Raw genomic sequence first — 25,746 nt, 5'->3', positions numbered from 1 at the left:
AGTAATTTAGAAGGCTGTGTAGTCGACATACTTTGTCCTTGTGGCAGCCTCCTCATGGGGGAAGTTGTATTAATAATTAATAATACATGGGGGCAAGTTTTCCCGTGGAGTCGGCGGCTATGTTTGGAACTTATCTTTGTGTCCCGAATTTCATCCTGGACCTTATGGCAACCCTATTACAAGAACAATGCAGTGATAACATCATACCTGAACTGTTCACTGAAAAATACTGTCTTTCAGTGAAATTAATGAATTTTTTCATTGTGGAGTATATCACTATCGATAAGCATGAAATATAGTAGCACACCTGGTGACTATGGTTGTTAACGCATGAAGTATGTACGGTCTGACACCATGATTAGCCGGTTCGACTCACATTCGTGGAAATTATTCTTACCATCAGAATGTTGGCCGGCAGGGTAGGGGAGGTGGTGTTAAAGAATTTCCAATCACTAAATTGCGTGCCAAAAGCCTGGATTAAATCCCAAACCTTCTCCGCAGTGCTCATATGGAGTGAGGGCATATGACTCTCTTGATGGTGATTCACTTTGGACAGTTTTAATTAACTTTCTCAAGAGTACACAGAGCCATAGGACGTCAAAGAACAACTCCGAGCTACAACTGTAAGGAAATACTAAAGTACCTGTTTTGATTCAATTCGAATGTTGTACAAAACCTGGAAAGTGTAACTTTTATTCGTAAGATATATTAATAGTCCATTTACTTTACAGAAATTAATTTCGACAATTAATTAAGACAATTTAACGTCATTTCCTCAGAGTTTCTGAGGTATTTGAATATTTTCTTAAATGTAAGTTCATTTGAAACACCTTAATTCATAAAACCATTTAACTGTGGATCTTGCATCAAGGCATATCTCGTTCTATGTGTTTGTACACAAAGTACTAACGTATAGATTATAGATGAACAGAGAAATACAGTCCAAATAATCACTTTGTTGGGCGAGTCTCTCAAGCGATTTGCAGGTATCGAGTTGTTTCAAAATACATTACTTTCATACAAATCTACCCTTTACACATGAATAGCACTCTTCTATTCCCCACAATCAATATTGTTGTAAGTATACTATTAATACAATGACATTTAATAATCCTCACATATTATATACAATAATAATAATAATTTGAAATATTGATCGTTCTGCATTACAGGCTGTTCGCTTCCAAATACTTGCATGTACAAAACCATTTTTGTGATTTATGTATGAGCATAATATGAGAAATATATTAACACAAACCAGATATATTTAACTAGACAGTTTTGTTCACAATGCGGGATAAGAAAACATTCCATTTGATTTGCGAGTTCCTAAAATATATCTGAAGACCTCACAATAAGAAGATTTTTGTATTTGCATAATAAACCTTGATCTAATGCAGAGCGTGGTTAAGTTTTAAGATAGGACGGGAAGGATCACAAGGTCTTTTAGTGACTTTTTTTTCTACTACAAGCATATGCCCCGTTCTCGACTGAAATATTGCAGGTCACGTAAATGGAGTTCTTAGAATTCAAATAAATCAAACAGAATGTAGACTATGGTTGCATACAGAGGCAAGATTCTTCCGAGCTCAGAAATTTAACAGCACGCCAAATGTGTCATTGGAACAGACCTGAGTTAAGCATTGCTTCCGTCTAGTTGTGCCAAAACTGCTCCCGTCATCGGTTCTTCTCCAAATCTTATTATATTTATAGATTACCTCATTTTTTAAACTGACTTCGAATTCATTCTGAGATGGCTTTACAGAGAATCTGATCGAGAGCGACGTGATTTTCATTACGAAAATTGTATGTGTCCCTTGCCTAGGATTCGACCCGTGGACACCTTGCTGATCACCCTAACAACGATGTCAGTGAGCTATTACGTCGTTCTCCCAGAACAACAAGCCAACAGCTTAACCCACGCCGAAACAAGCCCAGTGGTATTTGAAGATCTCAAATAAGCGAGCCTCAGCATGTAAAAGGCACTCTGCGGATACAATCATCATCATCATCATCATCATCATCATCATCAACATCATCAATAACAACGTATTCCAGAAGATACACTAAGCAACAATGGGCGTGGACTAAATTTAAATGCCTCATCAATTGTTGGCTGGCGAGAAAATTGATAAATGCGAAGTGAGATATAATGCATTGCCTTTTTGGTCAACTGTATTAGATTCCAAATCACGTGAAATAACTGAAGTTAGGCCCAGTGTTGCTGAGAAAAATCGCTAAAGGACAGATTTGGAAAAAAAACGCTAGGCAGCACTTGATTTCATTTACAAGTCAGGTCGCATGTAGGCATTCACTAAATTTGCAAGAACCGTAAGTAGTGACCACGGTCTAAAATAAGAGAGAGACAACTTCAAAAATACGCTTTTGTTTATTCTTTCACATACACTTTAAAAATAATGATAAGATATTTAAGTACAGCACCACATTTACAAAATAGAAAAAGAATACTATGCTGTCCTTATATCTCTGAGTTTAAGAGTTAAAGATAGACACATTCAATAGGACAAGATCTTGGCTGAATTTGTCAACGTTTCGTAGCAAATAATTGAAGAACTATGACTTTATAAATTACTACTCAGCCAACAACTTATATTTCCCGAAAACGTATAGGACGTCATCTCGATCATAGGCAAGAATTTTATTTTATCACAAATTTATGACTTATACAAACTTGGCAATAACTTGAAGTGAAGAACATAATAGGAAACACTTAATTTCTTCATAATGGTAGAAATGTTACTTAGTAATGTATTCAAGGACTGTATTCACATGTACTCCTTCCCGTAATAATAATAACAACAATGCAATATTTAGTAACAAATTTCTGATTGACACAAAATACATCTGCTAACCTTCTTACAGCCAGGTCTTCATTTTTTCTACCTTTAACAGGGAGAAACACTTCTATTATTAGGCCAAAGGAAAAATAATTTGAAGTAAATATATAGTGCCTCAGAACAAGTAAAAATGAAAGCATGCAAATAATAAATAGTGATTCAATACCAAAAAACTCTTGTTTTGTTTCATGGCAGACGCTTCAAATTAATTGCTACATGGTGGATTTATATGGACTAGTACCTCAAGCTGCAAAACGGCATATACAAACATTGAGAGTTTGTGTGGCGATTTAAAAGTTGAAATATACAACGATATATAGGTCTGTTTCGAGACAGACACTTCTTCTCTAAAGTAACACCTGACTTTTCTATTTAAAAAAAGAAAACAATAATGTTGCACATCAAAGTCGAAGATGAAATACAGTGTTAACAATGAATTTCACTTAAATAGGTTTTAGTACGAAAATACTGAACATTCCGACAACTTTCACCTTGTATGTTTTAGATTTAAATAAAATACATATTTATTGATCCTTGTTTGACGTATGCATTTGATGGGATCCAAGTAGAGTTTTTTTATCCTTTAGGGAGAAATGGTGCAACTCTTATCTCCCAAAAGGACGAAATTCAGTTTTTACTTTGGATTTTTCAATATAAATAAAGTAAAGTCTGTAGTCTGGTCAATATTTCACTGAGTTTTGATATCAAATAAACAGTTACAAAATCAATTTGCCTGTAAATGACTAATAAAGACAGATAAAATGAGAAATATTGCCAGGTGGTGAATTATTTAAGGTCAGTGTAAAATCAAAATATATACAAAATTCTGAGAAATAAAGTTTGTAGGTTGAGACACTTTGCTATTTGATTGAAACAAATTCTTATCAAACACAAAGGCAGCAATATTAAGAAAAGCTTTGTGTGAATCATACTTCCTTTAAAAAGTCTGCAGCTATACGCACTAGTTCATATACATCCACCATTCATTACTGGCTTAAGTTTGTCTCTCCCATACACCGAGGATCGACAAATGAGCTATCTTTTATATGGGCACCACTGTAACATTTCTCAATTTAAGTTTGCAACACTACCGATAGCGAAAAAAATGAAGCCAAGATCGCTAAGCGTTCATTTTACGAACAAATTAGAATGTGTAAAATTTCAATTCCTGCGTTTGCGCAGTATATGGGAATTATGTTTTATTCACGGACTGTTAGTATTTACGCGTTTTATTAAGGTCACCAATATGGCGATGTAGCTGTGAAATCTTGTACAATGTAAGTCGTTTAAAGAGTAATCGTTTGCATCAATAGGTAAAATTAACTGGCACCTAAAAATCCGAGAACTCATTATTATCATGTCTACATTCATTGCACGCACTTATCTAAGTGGTAGTGTAAAGTAGTCACTGCGATAAAGTCGAAGATCTTTATAGTGCAGAATTGTCAACATAGCGCGTAGCTGTCAAGTGAAAAATGTTACAGAGGTGCACCTATAAACTGATAATCCATGGAGAAGAGAATATGAAGGCAGTCGTGCGGTTGAGGCCATGGAAATTTTAGTAACTCATACGTAGTACACATGAAAGCTATATTTATCGAAGTGCCCATAACGAGGATTGGTCGCACGTACAGTGGCGATAGAAGCAGTAGCAGCTCCCCCCGTGCTGGTCTGTTCAACGTGACATCCAGCCACGTTCTCACTGTGTCACACCTGTACGCACCTTGTGGTGGGCACGGCCGAGTGCGGCGCCTTCAGACACTCGTCCTTCGCGCTCGTGAGATCGATCAGCTCGGCGTAGCCACTCTCATCACTAACATTGTCCTCGTCACCAGCCTCCGTGCTCTCCTCCACCACGTCGTCTTCTTCGGACAGAGAATCCAGCTCTAGCGTTTCGACCGTCAGCACTGTGGGGGGTGGGAAAGTCGCGGAACGTCGTAACGTGACCGACAGACCATCCAGATCTACTCTGCGCGTAGGGACCGTGCCAGCAGCCCCAGGCCTCCAATCCACTTCACCACACTCCTCAGAGTAGATGTACGGTAACGAAGCATAGTCTTTGGATTCTGAAATACTGCCTTCAAACCTCTTTATCAACCTACTGATTTTGTCCTTGCTACTGTCGCGCAGAGAACCGTAGTCCTCTTCCGAAATGAGGGTCTGACCAGAGGTTATTGTTGAAGATGTATCCGAACTTCCACTGCTCGAGATACTTTGCAAACTATTTGTACCTTCATCACTCTCAGATTCACGTTCTAAAAATACTTGGTCGTCATCGTCTGACACCGAATCTCTAACCTTATTGCCAATAATTAAAAGTCTCTCGGTATGAAAACTCTTACAGCAAGGCTTGTCAAAATTCCAGGACACGCCCTTCTGTTGCTGAATCCTGTCGGATCTACAGCAACTGTTGCGCTCCCCTAGAGCAACTTTGTGTTCGTCGTTCATGCTCTCACGGTGTTCATCAATTATAGACACGATTTCACGATAACTTTTCTCACTGTCTTTCTCTGAAAATCTGTGCAGAATATCCACTGTTTGGTCTTTTTCAGACGATTCTCCCGTATTACCACGTAACCTCAAAACTTCTTCGTATCCTCTTTGATCTCTCTCCTCCGCTTGCTCTTCGTCAGCGTCCTCCTCTTCCCTTTCTTCTTCCCCTTCAGGTTCCTCTATCTCATCTTCCTCTTCCGCCTCTTCTTCTTCGTCTTCCTCCGGCAAGTCATCAACGATGGTAGACGATAGTCGATGCAGAATGCGAGATGATGGGAACCTCCTGGAATGAGTTTCTGGCTGTGGTTCCTCCTCCACCTCCTCTTCAACGCTCTCTTCAATGACCATGAGTTTGGGGGCAGACTTCGATCGTTCTAGGGGCGGCCGGTAGTTGTGAGAGCCGGTAGATAGGAGGATCTTCCGCCGAGGGAGAGATGGGTTGTCGTAGACAGAGTTCGCCAGGGAGAGACGCGCATTCTGCCGGCACACTTTATCCCTCTTGAATTCCGACAGCGCCTGCGCCAACTTGGCCCGCAGCTGCGACGCCATGCGTCTCGCCACGGCCTCCTTGGGACATAACACTGCATGGCAGCGCAGCTCCTGCTTCAGTTTGCGACCCTCATGACGGTACACCTGGAACAAAGAGAGGAGACATCAGTACAGCCAATAGTTATCACCGAATCTAACACAACAACAAAATAGAAGACACCCAGGACAGAAACCCTCCCAGTGGACACTAATGCCATCTATCACAGGGCGTGATTAAGGGAACATGGATAATTAACATGAGGAGAACCAAAATTCTAACTCGAAAATTTAATCAAACTGTTAACTGAGGGAAATACGGTAATGTACACGGTAGCTTCAAAACTAATTCGCCTAGTAGCAGGTTCATATACCCCGCTCTTTTGTAATGTAGCGAGAGTAATATAACTTCTAGTTTCGGATCGCATGAAGAGACACCTTGCCCTGGCCGCGTGGAGACTGCCAAAGTCAGCAAGATACGGAGGAGCAGCCCGAAACCATGCCCTTAGTCGAGTAGCTCGTCACCTTACTTCCAAGTCTTGCCAGCAAAAAGTTTGCAACATTGTCGTTTCAATGTAATATAACACACCTCGTTATACAGTACTACCCCGGTTTAGGGAGAGACACCGATGTCTTTCAGAATAGTAGTACATCTGAAGGGATGCATAAAACTCGATCGCAAGGGGCTGGTGGACCACCCGGTATAGGAGTACTGGAAGAGAACGTGGATTGAGTAGCTTGCTGCTTATAAATTTAACTCACTCGTTCAGACGACTACTCCACCTGACATCATCAATACCAAGTGCTGGAACACACGATGTATGTCTTCGTCTTCAATAAATCACCGTATTTTATCATCACTAGGGTTCGGAAGTTGAGGAAAAACTTTTTTTTTCTCGACTGTCTGAAGATGAGGCCCAACGAATCACATACCTTCATTCTGGGTCATAGTAGGCCAGAAAAGGGTTTGTTTTATTTGCCCTTTTTTTCTTTTTCGACCCGTTTCTTTGACTTATTGCTCATTTTTTAGATTTTAATTGCTGCTTCGCCTTCACCACATTTTACTGCCCTTTCTCAATTCGAATCATCATTAGTTTCCTTGGTAATGTAATGGTCTGTGTCCTCTGGAGAGGCCAGGTGCAGGTCTTATGGTATGACGACGCAAGCACCCAGACCCCGTGCCATGGGAACTGAACAACTGTCGTCGAAATTCCCGACCCTGCCGGGAATCGAACCCGGCACCCCTGTGACCAACGGCCAGCACGCTAACCATTTAGCCATGGAGCCGGACATTTGAACCATATCCGACAAGAGAGAAAATAAATTAAATATTAAATTAAATTAGTGCTTGAAAAAACATGGGTGTAAGATTAGTGCAGTATTAAAAGAATAAATTTTGTATGTGAGTATTTTGAAAAGGAAGACGTCACAAAAACAAACAACAAAACCCGACACTTTACACCTAAGCACGTGGAGATGACAGTTGTGATATACTGCAAAGCCAACTGAGGTAAAGTTTACGAATTCCAATTTCTGTAATTCTAGTGTGGTTAAACCAAATATGATTCCAGTTATATTAATTTCAATTTCTTTCTCCAGGACGTCCTTGGCGGGTTCGCTGAATTCATTCTCGGTGGGAAAAAAAGATTGCATTCTAAATTCTGCAAATACTTCTGATTTAACAAACACGGAACTACTACTTTTAATTATGTTAATTTAAAAATATATAATATCTGAAAGAAGTTTTTCACTCATATAATTTTGCACTGTACGCTGAAAACCACCAGACTTTTAATTTTCCATTATATTCCTTAAAACTTAAATTATTAATGAATTTGGGTAGGATTTGTACGTCCTTTTTGCGAGTTTCATGTCCTTTTCTTGTATTTTTCGGTTTATTTTTTCTATTCTTAGGCAATTGATGGGTCTTCAACTTTTGAGCCCTAGCAATCATATTAGTTATCGCAAAAATTCGTAAATCAATCCTCCGTATTCTTTCTTTCTTTCTTTCTTTTTAGATCTTAGCAATTTCTTTACGGAGATTTTTGCGATTTCAGCTAATATAACAAACTTCCAAAGGTTCCATATTGACAACCACAACACCCAAGTGTACTACTTCCAGCGCAGTTTGACCGGCATCCACCACAAATAAACAGTGACGTATTCACATCAACATTATTTCACTAAATATTATATTAGAACATTTTAAGCCAACAAACATTTCTCGCAACGTCTTTAAAGTGGCACATTACTTTTTTTTTGTTTTAGTGTTTCGACTCGAGGCTCTATGCAGCGTGTTAACAACCGATCTCATATTCGTCTACCGGCTTTGACATCCTGCCAATATCTCTTGAGCCCATCGATCAGGGCTTTCTTCCGCTCCTCTGGTAAAGGGTTTCTCCATCTTCTGTGTTCTGTCTCCACCATAAAACCCTGATAGCTTTTCACCATCCTTCTGAAACTAATCCTGTCATCGATATTATCCTCCGTAATGCCCACTTCTCTCAGATCTTTCTCACACTCTTGGAACCACCTCAACTGAAATGCCTTTGGTTTTAGAAAATTCCAGATTTTCTTTGTGAGCCGGTCGTTATTCATACGGAAGATGCGCCCATAAAACAGCTTTCTTCTCCTTTTGATTGTTGTGTATTTTAATTTTTATTCACAACGTATCACTTTTTTAAGTGATCAAATAATTCAAATTTTATCTGAAGATGGCCACAAAAAGTTCGAAACATGTCGTGGGTGTTTAAGATGATTTTTAAATATAATCATTATAATTAAATATTGAATAGGTGGAACTGTATAATACATTATTTTTAAGAATAGAGTTCATCAGTAGCTGCTACAGCTACTGCCTGTCCCAAGCCCGGATAAAGGAGGAGGGTTGGTTCCCTGTAATAGAAGGAACCCAGACGATGAGCCACTTACCCAGCAGAAGACTCTCGGGAAGGAGTTGGGTGCTGCACAGTAGGTGATACGGTGACTCCAGTACTCGGTCAGGCCATGTTCCTTAGTAACAGCCTTGAGTCCCGCCTGAGACACCGTCAGCTTCATGGGGACATCAGGCTTACAGCTACCCGTGTAGTTCTTCCAGAGCGTAGATAGCGGCTTCTCTACACAACCCTCACCTGGAAACACACAACACGGCAGTCGTTAACAACTTCAACAGCAAATGTAAATACAAATGTATGTCGAACGACCAGGTTCATTTTGGAAATCATGGTGCAAGGAAACAGAAAATAATACAAATTTTCATTTGATTACAAATAAACAGGTCTTACAGGGGACTGCCTTTCACCCCTGCTATTTAACGGTACCCTGGAAAAGGTAATAAGAGATTGGAGATCAAGAATGATAGGAAGGGAACAACAATACGCGATGAAGATAGGATGTGGAAAAGGTGTGATCCTACTTGACTGCCTAGCTTTCGCGGATGATGATGTACTACTGACAATCAACACAGCCGCAAAACAAGTAGAATTACAAAATGTGGCCGCCAAAACTGGCTTAAGAATATCTTTTGAAAAAAAACTGCGTATATGGAGAAAATAGATCTCGCAGACAGACTCAAAACCAAATTTGGGGAAATTCACCGTGTTCAGAAATTCCAGTACCTGGGAGAAATTCTCATCCCGAAATGAAATGAGAAAGAAGCGATAAACAGAAAGATGTAAATGGCTTTCGGACTATGTCATGGAACTTAGCAAAATTAAAACATTATTGTACAGTGGTCAGAGCAAGGTGACTACATGCGGCGAACAACAACGGACCCAATTATTGAAAAACAAAAAAAGGGAAAGGGAATTCCTTAGGGAAATCTTAGGTATAAAGAAATCATTAGATTCACAACACAGCTTGGTCTAATCAACATAATAGAATGCCTTTTCTAGATGTAGGTGTGCTTGTCTGTCTTAATGCAATCGTGACTCTACGCCTGATCGAATTATGTGCTCCTGGATTTCTTCTGAAGCCAAATTTGTCTTCTTCCAACTCAGTTTCAACTTCGTCATTTCATTCTTCTGTAAATAATACGTGATCAAATTTTGCAGGCGTGACATCCTAAACTAATGGTGCGGTAGTTTTCACGCTTGTTAACACCGGCTTTCTTGGGAATGGGCATGAACCTTATCGCGATCAAATAACTAACTAAATAAATAAGTAAATAAATAAATTAACTAATTAATTAATCGCATGGCCTAAGCTACTCTGTGTAGGCAGTTTGAAATTATTTAGCTTGCCTATGTGTCAATTTCGGAGTTCCATATTTTTCTCGACCAGACTGTAGAGAAATCAGAACTGTGTAAGGAGATGTTTTACATACCGACATCCTATAACATACCGTCACCATAAGAACTTTTCAATCAATCAATCAATCAATCAATCAATCAATCAATCAATCAATCAATCAATACTTATCTGCATTTAGGACAGTCGCCCACGTGGCAGATACCCTATCTGTTTTCCTAGTATTTTCTTAAATGATTGCAAAGAATCTGGAAATTTATTGAACCTCCCCCTTTGGATAATTATTCCATTCCATAACACCCCTTCCTAAAAACGAATATTTGCCCCAATTTGTCCCATTGAATTCCAACATTGTCTTCACATTGTGATATTTTCTACTTTTAAAATCAAACTTATTCGCCTACTAATGTAATTCCAGAACATCTCTCCACTGACAGCTAGGAACATACCACTTAGTCTAGCAGCTCGTCTCCTTTCTCCCAGATCTTCCCAGCCCAAACTTTGCAACACTTTTGTAACGTTACTCTTTTGTCGGAAATCACCCAGAAAAAATCGTGCGGTTTTCTTTTGGACCATTTACATCGTGGTCTACAGATCTCTGCACATAGTATTGAGGGTATTTAGTATTTATAGTAAGGATGTAAAGGAGAGGGCATGAAAGCCTTTATTTACAATCCCGTTTGTGTGATTACCCCAATGAACATCTTTCGTTATGTTAACACCTAGGTACTCACAGTGATCCCCGTAAGGAACTTTCATCCCATGAACGCAGTAATTAAAACAGAGGACTTTCCTTATTTGTGAAACTTACAACTTGACTTTTAACCCCGATTATCATCATACCATGGCATACTGTCCATCTCACAACACTGTCGAGGTCTTTTTTTCAGTTACTCGCAATCAATTTATTACTCCACAAGAAGCGCTATCTCTGATTCGAGTCCTTTACGCATTTCAGTTATACATGTAAGCCTAAGAAACTAGTACGCATGAAATAAGGGGAGTACTTTTAAAAATCAAGCCCTTTCTCTCCCTTCAAAATATCTTCTACCCCTTCCGGGTTTAAACTCGACATTTCACGATTGACGCACAGAAGTAACTACGACCTGGACATTTTAGAATCATTCTTCTTAATCACGGACGGTCTTAAAAGGGTTAACATGAAATACACTTCTCTGCAAATGTGATCGGTGACCACTGGTGCCCTTTGACCTACATTGGGAGTGAGAACTCGGCAAGTGGCTATCAAAGAGATCCTCTTGTCCGCTCGTGGGAACTGGAGCCTCCTCACACGATCGCCTTCTACTCTGTCGTAAGACTAAACTTAAGATGCTCTACCTCTCTCTCCAGAACTCGGCCCCCTAAACGGTAACACAATAATCACATTAAAGTCATCTGACATCTCCATCCAGGCGGCCTAGGTTGGAATCGCTGGGAATCCCGGGCATCTGCCAACCTTCGAAAATTAAAAAAAAACCCGGAAGATTGTAGAAACTTCGCCAAAAAAATGATCATAAATATGTCTTTCAATAAACGAAACTCAAATTGACAACGGTTAATTTATTTGCTTTAACGCATCATTTACGAGAGACATATGTGTGGAATTTGAAGTCAAGAGGTGGAGGATTCAATGCATCAGACAAGAGGGAAAACTGACTCAGAGCCTAAGAAAGTAACACCAATGTGTCTCTCAGTCATGGCCATCCATCAATACTTCACAACACAGCCTGTACGGCTGCTAGGTAACATCGCGTCTCACATTTTATGTTTCGCTAATTTCAGACGACCTCCAACTATAAGAAATATTTATGTAAAAATGCGTTCTCCCTGGAAGACCCAGTTTATGACGACGGGATAAACTTTTTAAAAAAGTATGTGACCAAGCTGAGTGTTGCGGGAAATTAGAAGCGATAATTATCAGGGCGCCAAAGATCGAAGAATTACAAAATTATAATCCTTTCTTGGCCTTATGGCCCGCAGACTTTATAGTGGTTCTTCTTCTTCCTCTTCTTGGGTGAATGGTCCGTATTGAGGCCCTAGGTTCGTTTCCCGACCATTTCGAGGATTTTAGTCGCGTATGAGTAATTTCTCAGAGACTGAGGTTTTTATTTGCCTCAATGTACAACCGCACCAAAAGTGGAAAAGCGATGCAAGAAGAATAAAATATTCACATTTAAAAAAAAAACACTTTTCCTTTTGTGAAATCAAATGATCATGGAATGGTCATGGCAATCCATCAACCGCTGTTAATTTCAGATGGCACCCTGCCATAAGACAAAGCCTGCACGGCTGCTATGGTTACATTTCCGTCACATATTTTGTGGCATTACGTCACACAAATTTTCGGATGATCCCCGAATGCCACTATAATGTAATTGGGATTAGAAATCTTGTAGTGCGAAATAAATAAATAAATAAATAAATAAATAAATAAATATATAATAAATAAATAAATAAATAAATAAATAAATAAATAAATAAATAAATAACAGGACGAGATCCCCTATTCTATCCCCTTTAATTTGACATCATCTGGCTGCTTGCTCGTCCATTTTGACGTGTTTTACTCTAGGACTACTAGAGGGCGGACTAAACAGAAACTCCTGGGCGTCTATGGCGGCCGAGTCATTTCAAATTCCCATAAACCCGAATACTTCCAAGTACCTATTATTCATTAACTGTGCTATTCAATATTTTAAACGTTTTTAATGTCTTTGTTCCATAGTTTTCAATCTTTATAGATGTGAATTAAGTACACATATTCAATTAGAATTGGTGGACAAATTGGAAGACCTTCAGTCCGAGACACGCGACTTCTACTTCACGTGTTCCCACAGTATTCCGGGAGGCACCGCCCGCGGCGCTGGATAAGAGCCAGCCTCGTTATTACAAACAGATTTGTGCAGCAGGTTGCTGGGATGTTCTTTAAGCTAGAGATCAGTAGCTTGGCTCATCACATTATATCACAAAATATTATAATATTATTTTATAGATCCATCTCTTCAATACAATACAATCCACTATTTCATGTGGTTAAAATTTTTACATAATATTTAAGAGTCATAGGTACATGTTTCACCCTTTTTATGGCCATCATCAGCCTATATCAATCTTAAAATTATTGAATATGGGATCTTTCTAATCTTATAAACTATAGAATAAAATTTTGAACAATGATCTCATAAAATGAGATACTATAGCATCTAAAATGATGACAATGCACAGAAAGTATGTTAAAAATACTGTAAATTAACACTTTTGAAGATTATAACGTGGTTAATCTCGAATATTTGAGTGTTTGAAACCAAAATGGATCCTCCTTTTATACATCATTAGGACTATGATGGTCTTGAGTGTGAAAGCACACCCATAACACGAGTTCAAGATAGTAAAATCAATGCACAATCATCCAAGGGGGAACCAGCAGTTCCTCGTTAAGTGCTTCCAGCAAGGTACAGTACCCGTATGAGTGGAACGAGTGATTGTGTGTGAAAATGATATGAGATTATTGCACAATAAATTAAATATTGGTTTAATATAATAATTTAAATTAAATTAAAAACATCCATATTGTATTTACGAAGTAGAAGTAGTCTAAAAATAGCTAGTAGTAAGTACAATATTTAACTTAGATCTAGTCTTGCAAGGATACAATTAGTTAAATTTTCATTTAGTATTTTTATTAACCTTACTAGTATTTTTACATTCTTATTTCTGTTGTTGTGTATTGATTTTTTTCTCAAACCTGTATTATGTAGGCAGTTACTTTTTCTTTCATTCTTCTTTGCATGTATATATTCATATTTTCGTCTTAAAAATTAGTGTTATTTGTAGTTCTTAGTATTTTAAGTTAATCAATGTCATTGTATGGAATAATAATAATAATAATAATAATAATAATAATAATGTGTGTGGTTAAGTGTAAGAAAGGGCCAAGAGCCCTAACTTCGCCACAGAAAATAAAGGCTTTATCTATCTATCTATCTATCTATCTATCTATTTATTTATTCCACACCCATAACACGAGTTCAAGATAGTAAAATCAATGTCAAATATTTAACATAGAAGTGCGAACGTATCAAGTGTGTTAAAATATATACGGTTGATTTATCAGAAAGTCGGAGAAAAGAGATAGGACTTCTTGTAGGAGACGTAAATCACATTATACCAGGCAACTCAGTTTGTGAGGACAATTTCACGCACTCTGTTGGCTACATTTATTGATACGAATTTAGATTTAAATACACTTTAGGAGACTGGTTTCAAAGGTTACCTGGAGAAAGAAAAGAAGGAACTGGATGAAATCAGGATAGAAGGGAGGAGGAAAAAATACAGTGAAGTAATGAATGGAAGCAGGAAACCAACCGAAATTCATAATAATAATAATCCCAAGTAATGATTGAAAAGTTACATGAAATCGCAGAGAAAGCAGGACCCAGGATCTCAATGAAAAGACATTATATAGAATACAAACATAACAAAGAAAAGCATCTGGAAACAAAGTATGGGAAAGTCAAAAGGTCAGATAAATTTAAATATATTGGTGAATGGATCCAGCCGAATGGGCTCGATAAAGCAGCAAATAATGGAGGGGCCAGAAAGATGATGTTAGACTATAGATTAGTACAGAGTGAAATTGAACGATATCTTACGGGGCAATGATCAGACATTGTGGAACTGTTATCAAGCCAGAGAGACTTTCTGATACTCAATAAGAAAGGGGAAATGGATGAGCCAGAGAAGAAAGAAAAATCTTAAGATCTTAGGACCCGAAAAAATAAAGGAAGGAGGAAGAGGAGAAATGAAGATCTATACAGACACACAGAGAAGATCACACACTGAAGTTTTTTGGGCACCTCACAAGAATGCTAGTGGTTTTACGTCGCACTGACACACATAGGTCTTTTGGCAACGATGGGATAGGAAGGGGCTAGTAGTTGGAAGGAAGCGCCCGTGGCCTTAATTAAGGTACAGCCCCAGCATTTGCCTGGTGTGAAAATGGGAAACCACGGAAAACCATCTTCAGGGCTGCCGACAGTGTTATTCTAACCCACTATCTCCCGGATGCAAGCTCACAGCTGCGGGCCCCTAACCGCACGGCCAACTCGCCCGGTTCACAAGGATGAACTAAAGTCGACTAACAAAGAAACTAACTACATCAAATTGAAAGCAACCACTAAATGGGTAGAAGAAACAAGAAAAGACATGGAGGAATTCGGCATCAATCCAAAATAAATCATTAATAGAGATCTGCATCAAGCTAAAATTGATAAATTGGGGTTTCAGGAAAAGAAAAATGAAACGTCCAAGAACATATCGGGAAGAAGAGAGGATGAGGAATCACAGCGAAATGAATAATAATAATAATAATAATAATAATAATAATTTAATAATAATGATTTAATAATAATATGGCCTCAGTTACCGCGTGCAGGCACTTTAATTTGACGTCATCTGGCTGCTTGCTCCTCAATTTTGACATGTTTTACTCTAGGCCTACTAGAGGGCGCAGTAAACAGAATCTCTCTCGGTCGCCTATGGCCGAGTCTTAATGAATTTTATATCAGGTGAACAATAAATGTGTCAAATCTTTTACATGCCGACATCGTAAGACAGACACACACACACACACACACACACACACACACACACAGGCTTAGCACTGAAAGAGACTAGTATATTTCAGCACCTTCAAATATCAGTAGCCTGAGCTAGGATCGAACCGCCGAACCTAGCCCAGCTCCGGTTACTCAGATCATCTAACAACAACCAGTCCGCACTGGTGGCAGTTTACGTAAACAGAGGACGTGGAGGCACACCACGATTGCCACGTAGCGTAAGCACCAATAAAGCGGAAGTTAGCGATGGTCACTTTCAGCCTCGGTTTTCCTGTTCACATTCCAGAAAAATAACACTCTAGTTCATTCACGTGACAGTCTTCAAACTACATCAACGGTCATATCCTCATTTGCCATCCACAAACGATTTTCAATTATTTCTGTTCACACTTTATAATTTATTGATAATCGAAAGCTACTCTAGGAATGCGACAAATGGAAGCAACACTGGTCTCAAATCTGAACCTTGCGGTACCCCCGCACAAGCTGGGAGACGATGTCAACAACGTGAGGCCATTAGTAGTCACGTTTCCGAGCGTGCCACGGCTCTATTGTTTCCCTGCAGCCTGGTTATTTCTCGTTGTGTAACTGATGAACACTGACTGAATCACGGCAGGGATGAGCCTCATTGTAACCACATGACCATGAAATAAGAGAGCAACATGATTACCTAATTTCCAGAAAACACCATTCGTAGACGACGTTTCCGGTAGCTTACAAACATCTGTTCAACTGGCGGAAAGAAACACGTGAAAGCTATGGCTCTATGAACTAACGAGAAATTGTTACGAAAGCAACTGTTATCCACCAGCAAGTCCATCACCGTAGTGCTATTAGATGCCATCCTCGAAAGCTCCGGTTCGTTTTCCGGTGCTGTCTGAGATTTTAAGAATAGCAGAAGGACTGGTGTGGCCGGTGGTATTTGAAGGTGGTCAAATACGTCAGCCTCGTGTCTGGCAAGTTAAAGAACTCCTGTGGGACAAGATTCTGGCACGCTGGCGTCTCTGAAATCGTCCAAGTAGTAGGGACGTAATTCAATAATATTAGATATTTAAAAACATGTTTTCTAAACAAAGAGAGAAATATTTTTAAAAGTCTCAGAAAGGGGGTTTTATTTAGAAGGTGATAATTATTTTAATCAACTTGAAATATGCTCCAATATGTGAAAACTAAATTTAGGATGCAGTTACGTCGATGGGTTAGGAAAGGTCTGGGAGTGGGGAAGAATCGGCCGTTTTCTTAATTAAAGTACAGCCCCAACATTTGCCTGGTGTGAAAATTGGAACCCACAGAAAACCATCTTCAAAGCTGACGTTCGAACCCACTATCTCCCGGACACAACCGCAGGGCCAACTTGCCCGCTAGTTTGGTAGTCATGAAAATGAAAGTAGGAAGTTAGTATCATCAGATTATGTCCCCCCCTTTATTAAGAAAGCAGGGCTCCGAAAGTTGTATACAGGTCTTGGAACTTCTGAAAATACGAGTGTGTCGATAATAGATCAAAATTATTTTCGATAAGGGCAAGAAATTATTTTCGTACCGTTTCAACCGGTGCTTTCTTGTACAAATCAGATTTTTATATTGTCAAATTCTCTCGAAATCTGGAAGTCTTACAAATTGAGATGTATGTTTACCTGCATTTTTTCTGTAAATTTTCAGGAACTTCAAAGCTGATACAACACGAAGAGAATGAGGTCACATTAAGAGTTACCGTGGGATTGAAGGACGGCTGCACAGTTGGCACCATGCCATACGAATTTAGATTTCTCTATTTTACAGCAATGGACATAATGGAAGTTCGACTTAAACTACTCCCTAAAGTATCAAAAACTCTAGTGCTTCATACACCTAGATATACAAATAATCCTACAAAAAGGTAAGCTAAATTAGAAGCTAATGGATTAGAAACTCTCTACAGATCAATTGTAATAGCTCTGGCTTCCATTCTCTCTCTAAAAAATAAGAAAAGAAACACCACAACCTCAATGACCGAAGAAAAAGCTCTCCTTTCGAATGTGGATTTGACCCTAAAAGTTCCGCACAGCTCCCTTTTTGTCTACGATTCTTTTTGATTGCCGTAATTTTTATCATTTTTGATGTAGAAATTGCCCGCCTTCTACCGGTTATCATCATCAAATATTATATCATGAACGATTATTAGCACCGACATATATGTATGTTGGGTAATCAGCCCTAAGGCTGGTTGGATCCTGAACAACTCCGCTATCAGCTGTCATAGATGGCCTAGGCATCACTGAAGAGGCATACTAGGGAAATGAGGAGTGAGATAGTTTCCCGTTGCTTTCCTCAGCAGCGACACAATTCAGCACAAGCCGCCACTACCTGCACAACTATGGGATGACGACACGAACTGGGGGTTATAACCTTTCAGCGCTATGTTAATAATCATAATAATAAAAATAATAATATCAATGGAAACCGACAAACCAAAGTTCGCTGGCTAGTGGATGCACAAAAGGACCGCACAGAAGTCGACGTTGATCCAATGGCAACCACAAGGAATACATACAGACAAAAGATCAACAGCCGTAAATTTGCACCCAAGAATCCATCTGAGAAAAGCTTGAAACTCAAAAACTGATGGACACAAGAAAGACAGCAGGCCCATAGCGAAAGGATGAGGAAGTTTTGGGAAGATAAGAAGAACAAGAATATGAAGAATACCACTGCTGTTTAATGGTTCTACGTGCTCCTTAAGGGGCTAAACGAATGTGTATATATAATATTTTATGGGCACATTAAGAGATGAATCTAAGGAGATTAGTACATAGGAAAATTAGTCTACAAGAAAAATGGAAGGCATAACTTTATAGCTTAAGGAGGTTCCCAAGGACTTGGAAGAAGTGGGGATCCAGGAGGGGGAGATACAGGAAAGAACAACCTTTAGGAAGAAAACTGCGGGAATGAGGATTGCACCGGAGACATCTCGGTTGAATAGCTACAAAGGATACATCAAAGACTTAAGAACATCTCGAAGGAGCGCAAAGAAAAGGGAATAAATTTGAGAGATAGAAGATCTGGTGGATTGTGTAAACGTGGTCCATGATGACCGTCACGAATTTAATTAAAAATAATATCTCTTATACGGACACTGTTTTTCCCATACTGGAACACAATATTCAGCAGCCGAACATACAAGGACGAGTACAGAATTGCGCAGCGTATTTTCATCTGCTCCCGAACTGCTTCCTATTAGTTTCTCTTGAGCCAGTGCAATGCTGTTTAAATGACACGAATCGATCAAGAGCTATTTTGGGGATTAGTTATGATGAACTTCGATTCCAAATCTCTCTCTCAGCTTCCCGTAAATTTCCACGTTATGCAAATGAAATGCCGTAACCTCAGCCTTATAAATTGATACGGCTGGAGTCTCCATTTCTGAAAGTAGTCCTTTAATATGGTAAGGTTAATCGTCAGGTCATTCTCGTACTGCATGAGATCATTGCTTTGGCGTATTAGTGCAAGGTCACCTGTAAACCGGATTTTCTTCGAGTTGGTACCTGGCATGTCGTGGACGTAGAGATAGAACTAAATGGGGGCCAGAACTAATCCTTGAGGTAGACCATTATTTAAAAATATCCACTTACTTCCGAGAACCTATAAGAATGTATGTTCTTCAGTAAGAATACTATCTTCTGGTGAGCGTGATATCACGGTCAACCAATAAGCCTACAGCCTAGAACTTCATCAAAAATGTTGAGGGCGACATGTGGAATAATATTGCATATTAAACAATACATTTCACTTTCAACAAAACAGTACGAAACCTTTACAGTGGAACTGATATTTTAAAACCAAAAGACACTCGCGAGATGAGCACCACAGAAGAACCGAGAGTCGTTATAAGAAATAACAATATCTTTGGGAAAACGTTTAAATTATGTTTGTCCATCTGGCATAAGAGGACAGATAGTAACAATAAGCAATCAATTGTAAGAGGGAGCACTATAAAAACAGGGGTGAATAGACAGCGACTGGGTGCATTCACTATGTAGAGAAGCCTTCGCAACATGGCCACTGTTACAGTAATAAGCCTTCCTCGCTGGGTGACATTAACTGGTTTCTGCGAAGAAGGCACCAAGATCTCTGACAACCAAAGCGGCCATATTATGGCTACTATTTCCGCGATTCTTATTTTAACGTTCTCTTCCTGGATGTTTATATCTATATCCTATTCCTCTTCAATAGGTTACTTCCAGAAAAATAAACCGCAACGTGGAAAACTTGTAGATTACGGAGATATTTAAATGTTTATAAAAATATGATTATTGCACCTTTAAGCAATTTATTCATTTCATGGCCAGATACTATTCACACTAGGGCGGAAACACGACTTTACATTGCATAAATCAGTCATCATCATCATCATCATCATCTGTTTATCCTCCAGGTTCGGTTTTTCCCTCGGACTTAGCGAGGGATCCCACCTCTACCACCTCAAGGGCAGTGTCCTGGAGCTTCAGACTCTTGGTCGGGGGATATAACTGGGGAGTATGACCAGTACCTCGCCCAGGCGGCCTCACCTGCTATGCTGAACAGGGGCCTTGTGGAGGGATGGGAACATTGGAAGGGATAGGCAAGGAAGAGGGAAGGAAGCGGCCGTGGCCTTAAGTTAGGTACCATCCCGGCATTCGCCTGGAGGAGAAGTGGGAAACCACGGAAAACCACTTTCAGAATGGCTGAGTTGGGAATCGAACCCACCTCTACTCAGTTGACCTCCCGAGGCTGAGTGGACCCCGTTCCAGCCCTCGTACCACTTTTCAAATTTCGTGGCAGAGCCGGGAATCGAACCCGGGCCTCCGGGGGTGGCAGCTAATCACGCTAACCACTACACCACAGACGCGGACGCATAAATCAGTACTGTGATCAAATAAAGATAGTAACTATGAGCTAGGCTCAGAGCTTATATGAACACTGTTGAAAGGAAATGCCTGTAATTGACAGTTCTATACAAGGTCGTAGTTTTAAATATTTTTATTCTTGTTATCGTCTGGATTATTATTTCTGTAATTATTATTAGTAGAGATTATTCTGTCACCATCTGCTATAATGAGGATGCGTCCCTACTATGGACGCAGATAGATAAATGAATAAATAAAGTCACGAAGCATACTGCTGAATAGTTTTTTTTTTTTTTTGCTAGGGGCTTTACGTCGCACCGACACAGATAGGTCTTATGGCGACCATGGGATAGGAAAGGCCTAGGAGTTGGAAGGAAGCGACCGTGGCCTTAATTAAGGTACAGCCCCAGCATTTGCCTGGTGTGAAAATGGGAAACCACGGAAAACCATCTTCAGGGCTGCCGATAGTGGGATTCGAACCTACTATCTCCCGGATGCAAGCTCACAGCCGCGCGCCTCTACGCGCACGGCCAACTCGCCCGGTCTGCTGAATAGTAGACTACGAAATCCATGTGTCACAGGTAGCTGGCCATTCATGTAAAGTATAGGTCTAAAGAAGGCTGTAGATTAAAAAATGGCCAATATTAATTTGTAAATCAGGAAACCGAATATTGGAAGGCATTAACGAATTCGCTGTTACAAGACTCCAAAACAGTGTTACTGGGTAGAACAGAGCGGTCAGCAACATGTCTAGCCGCTTTTGTATCCATGGACAGGCAGAAGGTACACAAAGCAGAATTGAATGGGAGTGGAGAGTGAAGACTTCCATTGTACATAACCTCGGCAGTAAATCTGATAGAATAGTTATGAACGAACCTGATACATTGCATATGCACATATTCATGTAAGACAGGACATTTTTACAGGAACTGACACAACTGTATGCGTTTTCATGATGTAGGATATACGGTATGCAACATATGTACAATAGAAATTTACTATTTGATAATTTGCATCATATTTTTGTAAATGAATAGCTGTTACCGGTGGCTTCGCTCGCGTGGAATTCGTGATTTGGTGAAAGTAATCGTTCCTTGGTACTGCACTAAGACAATGTATAAAAATTCCTGAAGTATTAAAACTACCAAAAATTGAGCTTTATTTACCCCAGAACCGCATGAAAAGAATTCAGCCCATTTTCGGTCCTCCACACACCCTTAAATGGATTTTCCGAAAATTAAAAAATACGTTCTCCATTAACAAATATCAATGTTCACATCTGTAACATCCGTTTTTGAGATATGCTAATTTTTTTAATTCCCCCGTTTTCACTTTTTTCAAACCCCCCTAAATGGAGTTTCTGAAAACAAAAAATAAGCGTTTCTTTATTCCTAAAGGAGATTCCATGTGCCAATTTTCACGTCTGTAACGTTCGGTTTTTTTTATATATAAGTATGTTCATAAGAAGGATTGAACCTCCTTTTCATTTATTTTAAGCCTCCATAAGTGGATTTCCAGAAAACAAAAATGATACACGTTTCCTCACTTATAAAGGAGATCGCAAAAACCAATTTTTACGCCTTTAAACTGTTAAATTTTAGAGATACAGATATACGCATTTTGAAAATGAACCCCTTTTTTCACACCCTTGACGTCGGAATATCCAAAAATCCTTCCGTAGTGATCACCTATACCTACACTGTTATATAAATGTATCCCCGAACTTTCATTTCTTTATGTCCAGTAGTTTTGGCTCGGCGATGATGAATCAGTCAGTCAGTCAGTCGGTACGTACATGTTATTTTATATATAGGCCCTATAGTGTCTTCAGGGGCTGCCTGGCCAAGGCGGTAAAGGCGTGCACGGTTCGCTCGGAAGGACGTGGGTTCGAATCCCCGTCAGCAAGTCGTAACATTTAAGAAACGGGATTTCCTCTTCCGGAGGGGCATATGGCCCTGAGGTTCACTCAGCCTACACTAAAAATGAGTACCAGGTTAATTCCTGGAGGCAAAGGCGGCCGGGCGTAGAGCTAACCACTCTACCCCATCACGTGCCGCGGTTAACAATGGTGGAAGCCTCTACCTTCCACTCCTCCAAGGGCCTTCATGGCCTGTACGGAGGTGACTTTGTCTTTGCCTATAGTGTCTTTACAAACTTTACTATACACAGTGGAGTTCATATTTGAAAACAAATATCATTAAAAAGTGTTCATCAAAGTGTGCAAGGTTACATTACAGCATCAAACATCTTATTTGCTTTTATTTATCATGGGTTTAAAGACGAACTAAAAAATATACGAAATTATACAAAGAAACAAAAAAATCATCAAGATATTTTGGCAGGAGAGAAAAATTCATTTCTGCCAGTAATTCGCAAATTACAAGTTTTAGAGCAGAGTCTATTTATGTTGTAAGTGTACAGTCACGTTTGAGGAATAACCCAGGTGGTCAAGTTCAGGGTCACGGGACTGTCGTTAGTCACGGTGAAGTAAGCGCAATGCAGCAACATCACTCTTCCGTTCCCAGTGCTTGTTAGGTAAGACCAGCGAGCATATGCTCACACTGACACTAAACAATACAGCAATTATTATGGCCTAAGTGACATGTAATTCACACAAAATTAAGATTTAGGTATATATTATAATTTATCCTGGCAATTCTTTCTAAGCCAAATAACAATGATAAATCTAAATCAACAGTGCCGAATTTTATAAATTCTGTTCAACCGTTTTCCAGGAATGACATCGCAAACAAACTAACTAAACAGGCAAACTGAACGAAATATGGAGCAGAAATTTGAAGAGTATCATACAGACAAGTTTATAATTTTCTAACTTGTATATCCTTTTCTCTTCTTTATAGCGGACAATCTTTGTGGGCCTGCGGCCCCTTTTCATCCGTAATGAATTATTAATTTATAAAAGTTATACTTCTCTGTTAGGGTTAATATCTCAAAAAAATACATATTTTATAATGATTTGAAAATAAAATACAAATGTTAAAATTATTTTACATATTTCCTGTAAATATGTATTACATTCATATTTATCAGTTGATTTATTACGTTACTTTCATTTTTGTCATTTTATTATTCTTTAATACATGTAGAAAAAGGTTTGTGTAAATATTTATATAATATGCAATAGTTTTTACTATACTTAATGATAGAAATTCTTGTATTTTTTATAATTTTACATATTTCATTACACAATTCATAAACACAATCCCTTGTCCGTCCCAACGTTGCTATGAAGTACAGAGTGTATTCGTAATGCTGAAGGGCGGCAACTGGATCAATTTGAGATAAGGAACCATATTCCGGAAACGATCGTGTCAAAAGTTAAGCAAAATTCTACTCATTTATATCCGTTTACCTGCACAAGTTCCACAAGCTGATACATTTACAACAAATATTCGAAATGGCGTCCCACATTCGTCAATGCAGACATGGCATCGTCGTACAAAGTTCTCTCGTACCCGTTCGAATATCCTCGGTGTCATCTGAACAGCGCCGCAGGCAACGAGAATTCTTGTAAGGAGATCCTCTTCAGTCTCATACACAATCCCATGTCGTTGGCTTCCGGCAGAATAAACCGTACACTGCCTAGTGGGGCTGGGAAGCGACTATGCGAAACGAATTGCAAGTTCATTCGCACCGAGCATTACCTCTGTCTCCTACTTCCCTCCCTTCCCTTCCCTTCCCTTCCCTTCCCTTCCCTTCCCTTCCCTTCCCTTCCCTTCCCTCCTATAACGTTCATGTATCCACAATGACGCACACAAAATGCTGTCAACTTGTGTACGCGGATTTATTTACAATTATTTACAATTTGAATGCACAAAACCTTAATCACTGTATCACAAACAAAACACTTCACTCCGAGACCATCAACAAAGCCGCCATTTTAACAATTGCCTATCACTTCAACATGGTGACTCCAACCACTGCATGTCAACTATCAACTTTACTAAGCCAATTCACATACTTCAAACACTCGCCGGCGCACGTCTATTCAGAACAACAACTGTTAAACCATGATTCTTACTAAACAATGACTCGTCTCTACCACCCAGACCACCTCTTATACATGTGCCTGACCAGGCTTCTAAAAAAGATACATTTTCTCGTAAATTCTAGAGTGTTTAAGACCTAGATATAATGTATAGAATATTCTACCGAGTTCGCGCCTACCCAGAACCATTCTGGATGTTACAGTGTTTTTCACAATTCTGTAGTAGATTACAAAACATTAATACAGATAATAATAAATTACTTACAGGTTCCTACATTAACTAAACTCATAAATATCTGATATACAAATGTTTCATAACATAACCTCACAAGTAATGCCATCGTAAAGTAATAATGATACTAATAAGTGGTTGTACATCACAAGGAATAATAATAATAATAATAATCGTAAAATAATGGTAATAATAATTCGAGCTCGATACTTGCATTATTTACCCATGGGTAAGAGAATATTGTTTTCAAGTTATATCAGTTTATCACACTTGCGTCAAGCCATACGCCATTTCATTTATGTTCAGAATGTGTGGTGTGTCGCGAACGACCTGAAAAGCTGCCCGTATTGTTTATACAAATTCATTTTCTCTGTCTACGGAGTCAATTTCTGCGCAACAAATTGTACACTGCTTAGTGGGGCTAAGAAGGGACTATGCGAAACGAATTGCAAGTTCATTCGCACCGAGCATTACTTCTGTCTGCCACTTCCCACTTCCCCTCCCTTCCCTCCACTGACGCACAGCAACAGGCTCCCGGAAGTAACGAAGTAACCTCGAAAAGAAACATTTTCTCTGCCAGTCGGATCGCTCCATCGTTCTTAGCATAACGAACTTGTCCTAAATTTTGAAACTGATAGCTTGGAACTGAGGAGACTAAAGAATGACATGAAGTTTCTGCACAAAACTGAAAATTCTATTATTGACAACCCTGACATTTTATGCCTCTTGAACTTCCACGTGCCCCGCTTTGATGCGAAGACAAGTGTAAGTTTTCATAATAAAAAAATAACCTCGTTTATTAAACAGCCGTAACTACGCACACAGTTCAAGAATACACTGTAATTAAGACAAACTTGTCAGTCAAGGAATGCACCAGATAACGTTCTTTATTATTTAACAC

The 25,746-nt window shown here is 39.2% G+C and overlaps 1 protein-coding gene across 1 annotated transcript in view; it reads right to left on the bottom strand.

Annotated features, from left to right (window-relative positions):
• Window positions 1-517: 517 nt before the first annotated feature.
• The window catches only part of LOC136885739 (uncharacterized), a 185,529-nt gene continuing 160,300 nt past the window's right edge, over window positions 518-25,746 (bottom strand). Inside the window, exons 2-3 of the mRNA XM_067158476.2 lie at window positions 8,808-9,007; window positions 518-5,984 (exon numbers count right to left, since the gene is read on the bottom strand). Of these exons, the coding sequence (XP_067014577.2) occupies window positions 4,566-5,984; window positions 8,808-9,007 (1,619 nt within the window). The 3' untranslated portion in view covers window positions 518-4,565. The remainder of the gene's footprint in view (window positions 5,985-8,807; window positions 9,008-25,746) is intronic.

Source organism: Anabrus simplex, chromosome 14 (genome assembly GCF_040414725.1).
Source record: "Anabrus simplex isolate iqAnaSimp1 chromosome 14, ASM4041472v1, whole genome shotgun sequence".
Lineage (NCBI taxonomy): Eukaryota > Metazoa > Arthropoda > Insecta > Orthoptera > Tettigoniidae > Anabrus > Anabrus simplex.
This window is presented reverse-complemented; position numbering and strand designations above follow the sequence as displayed.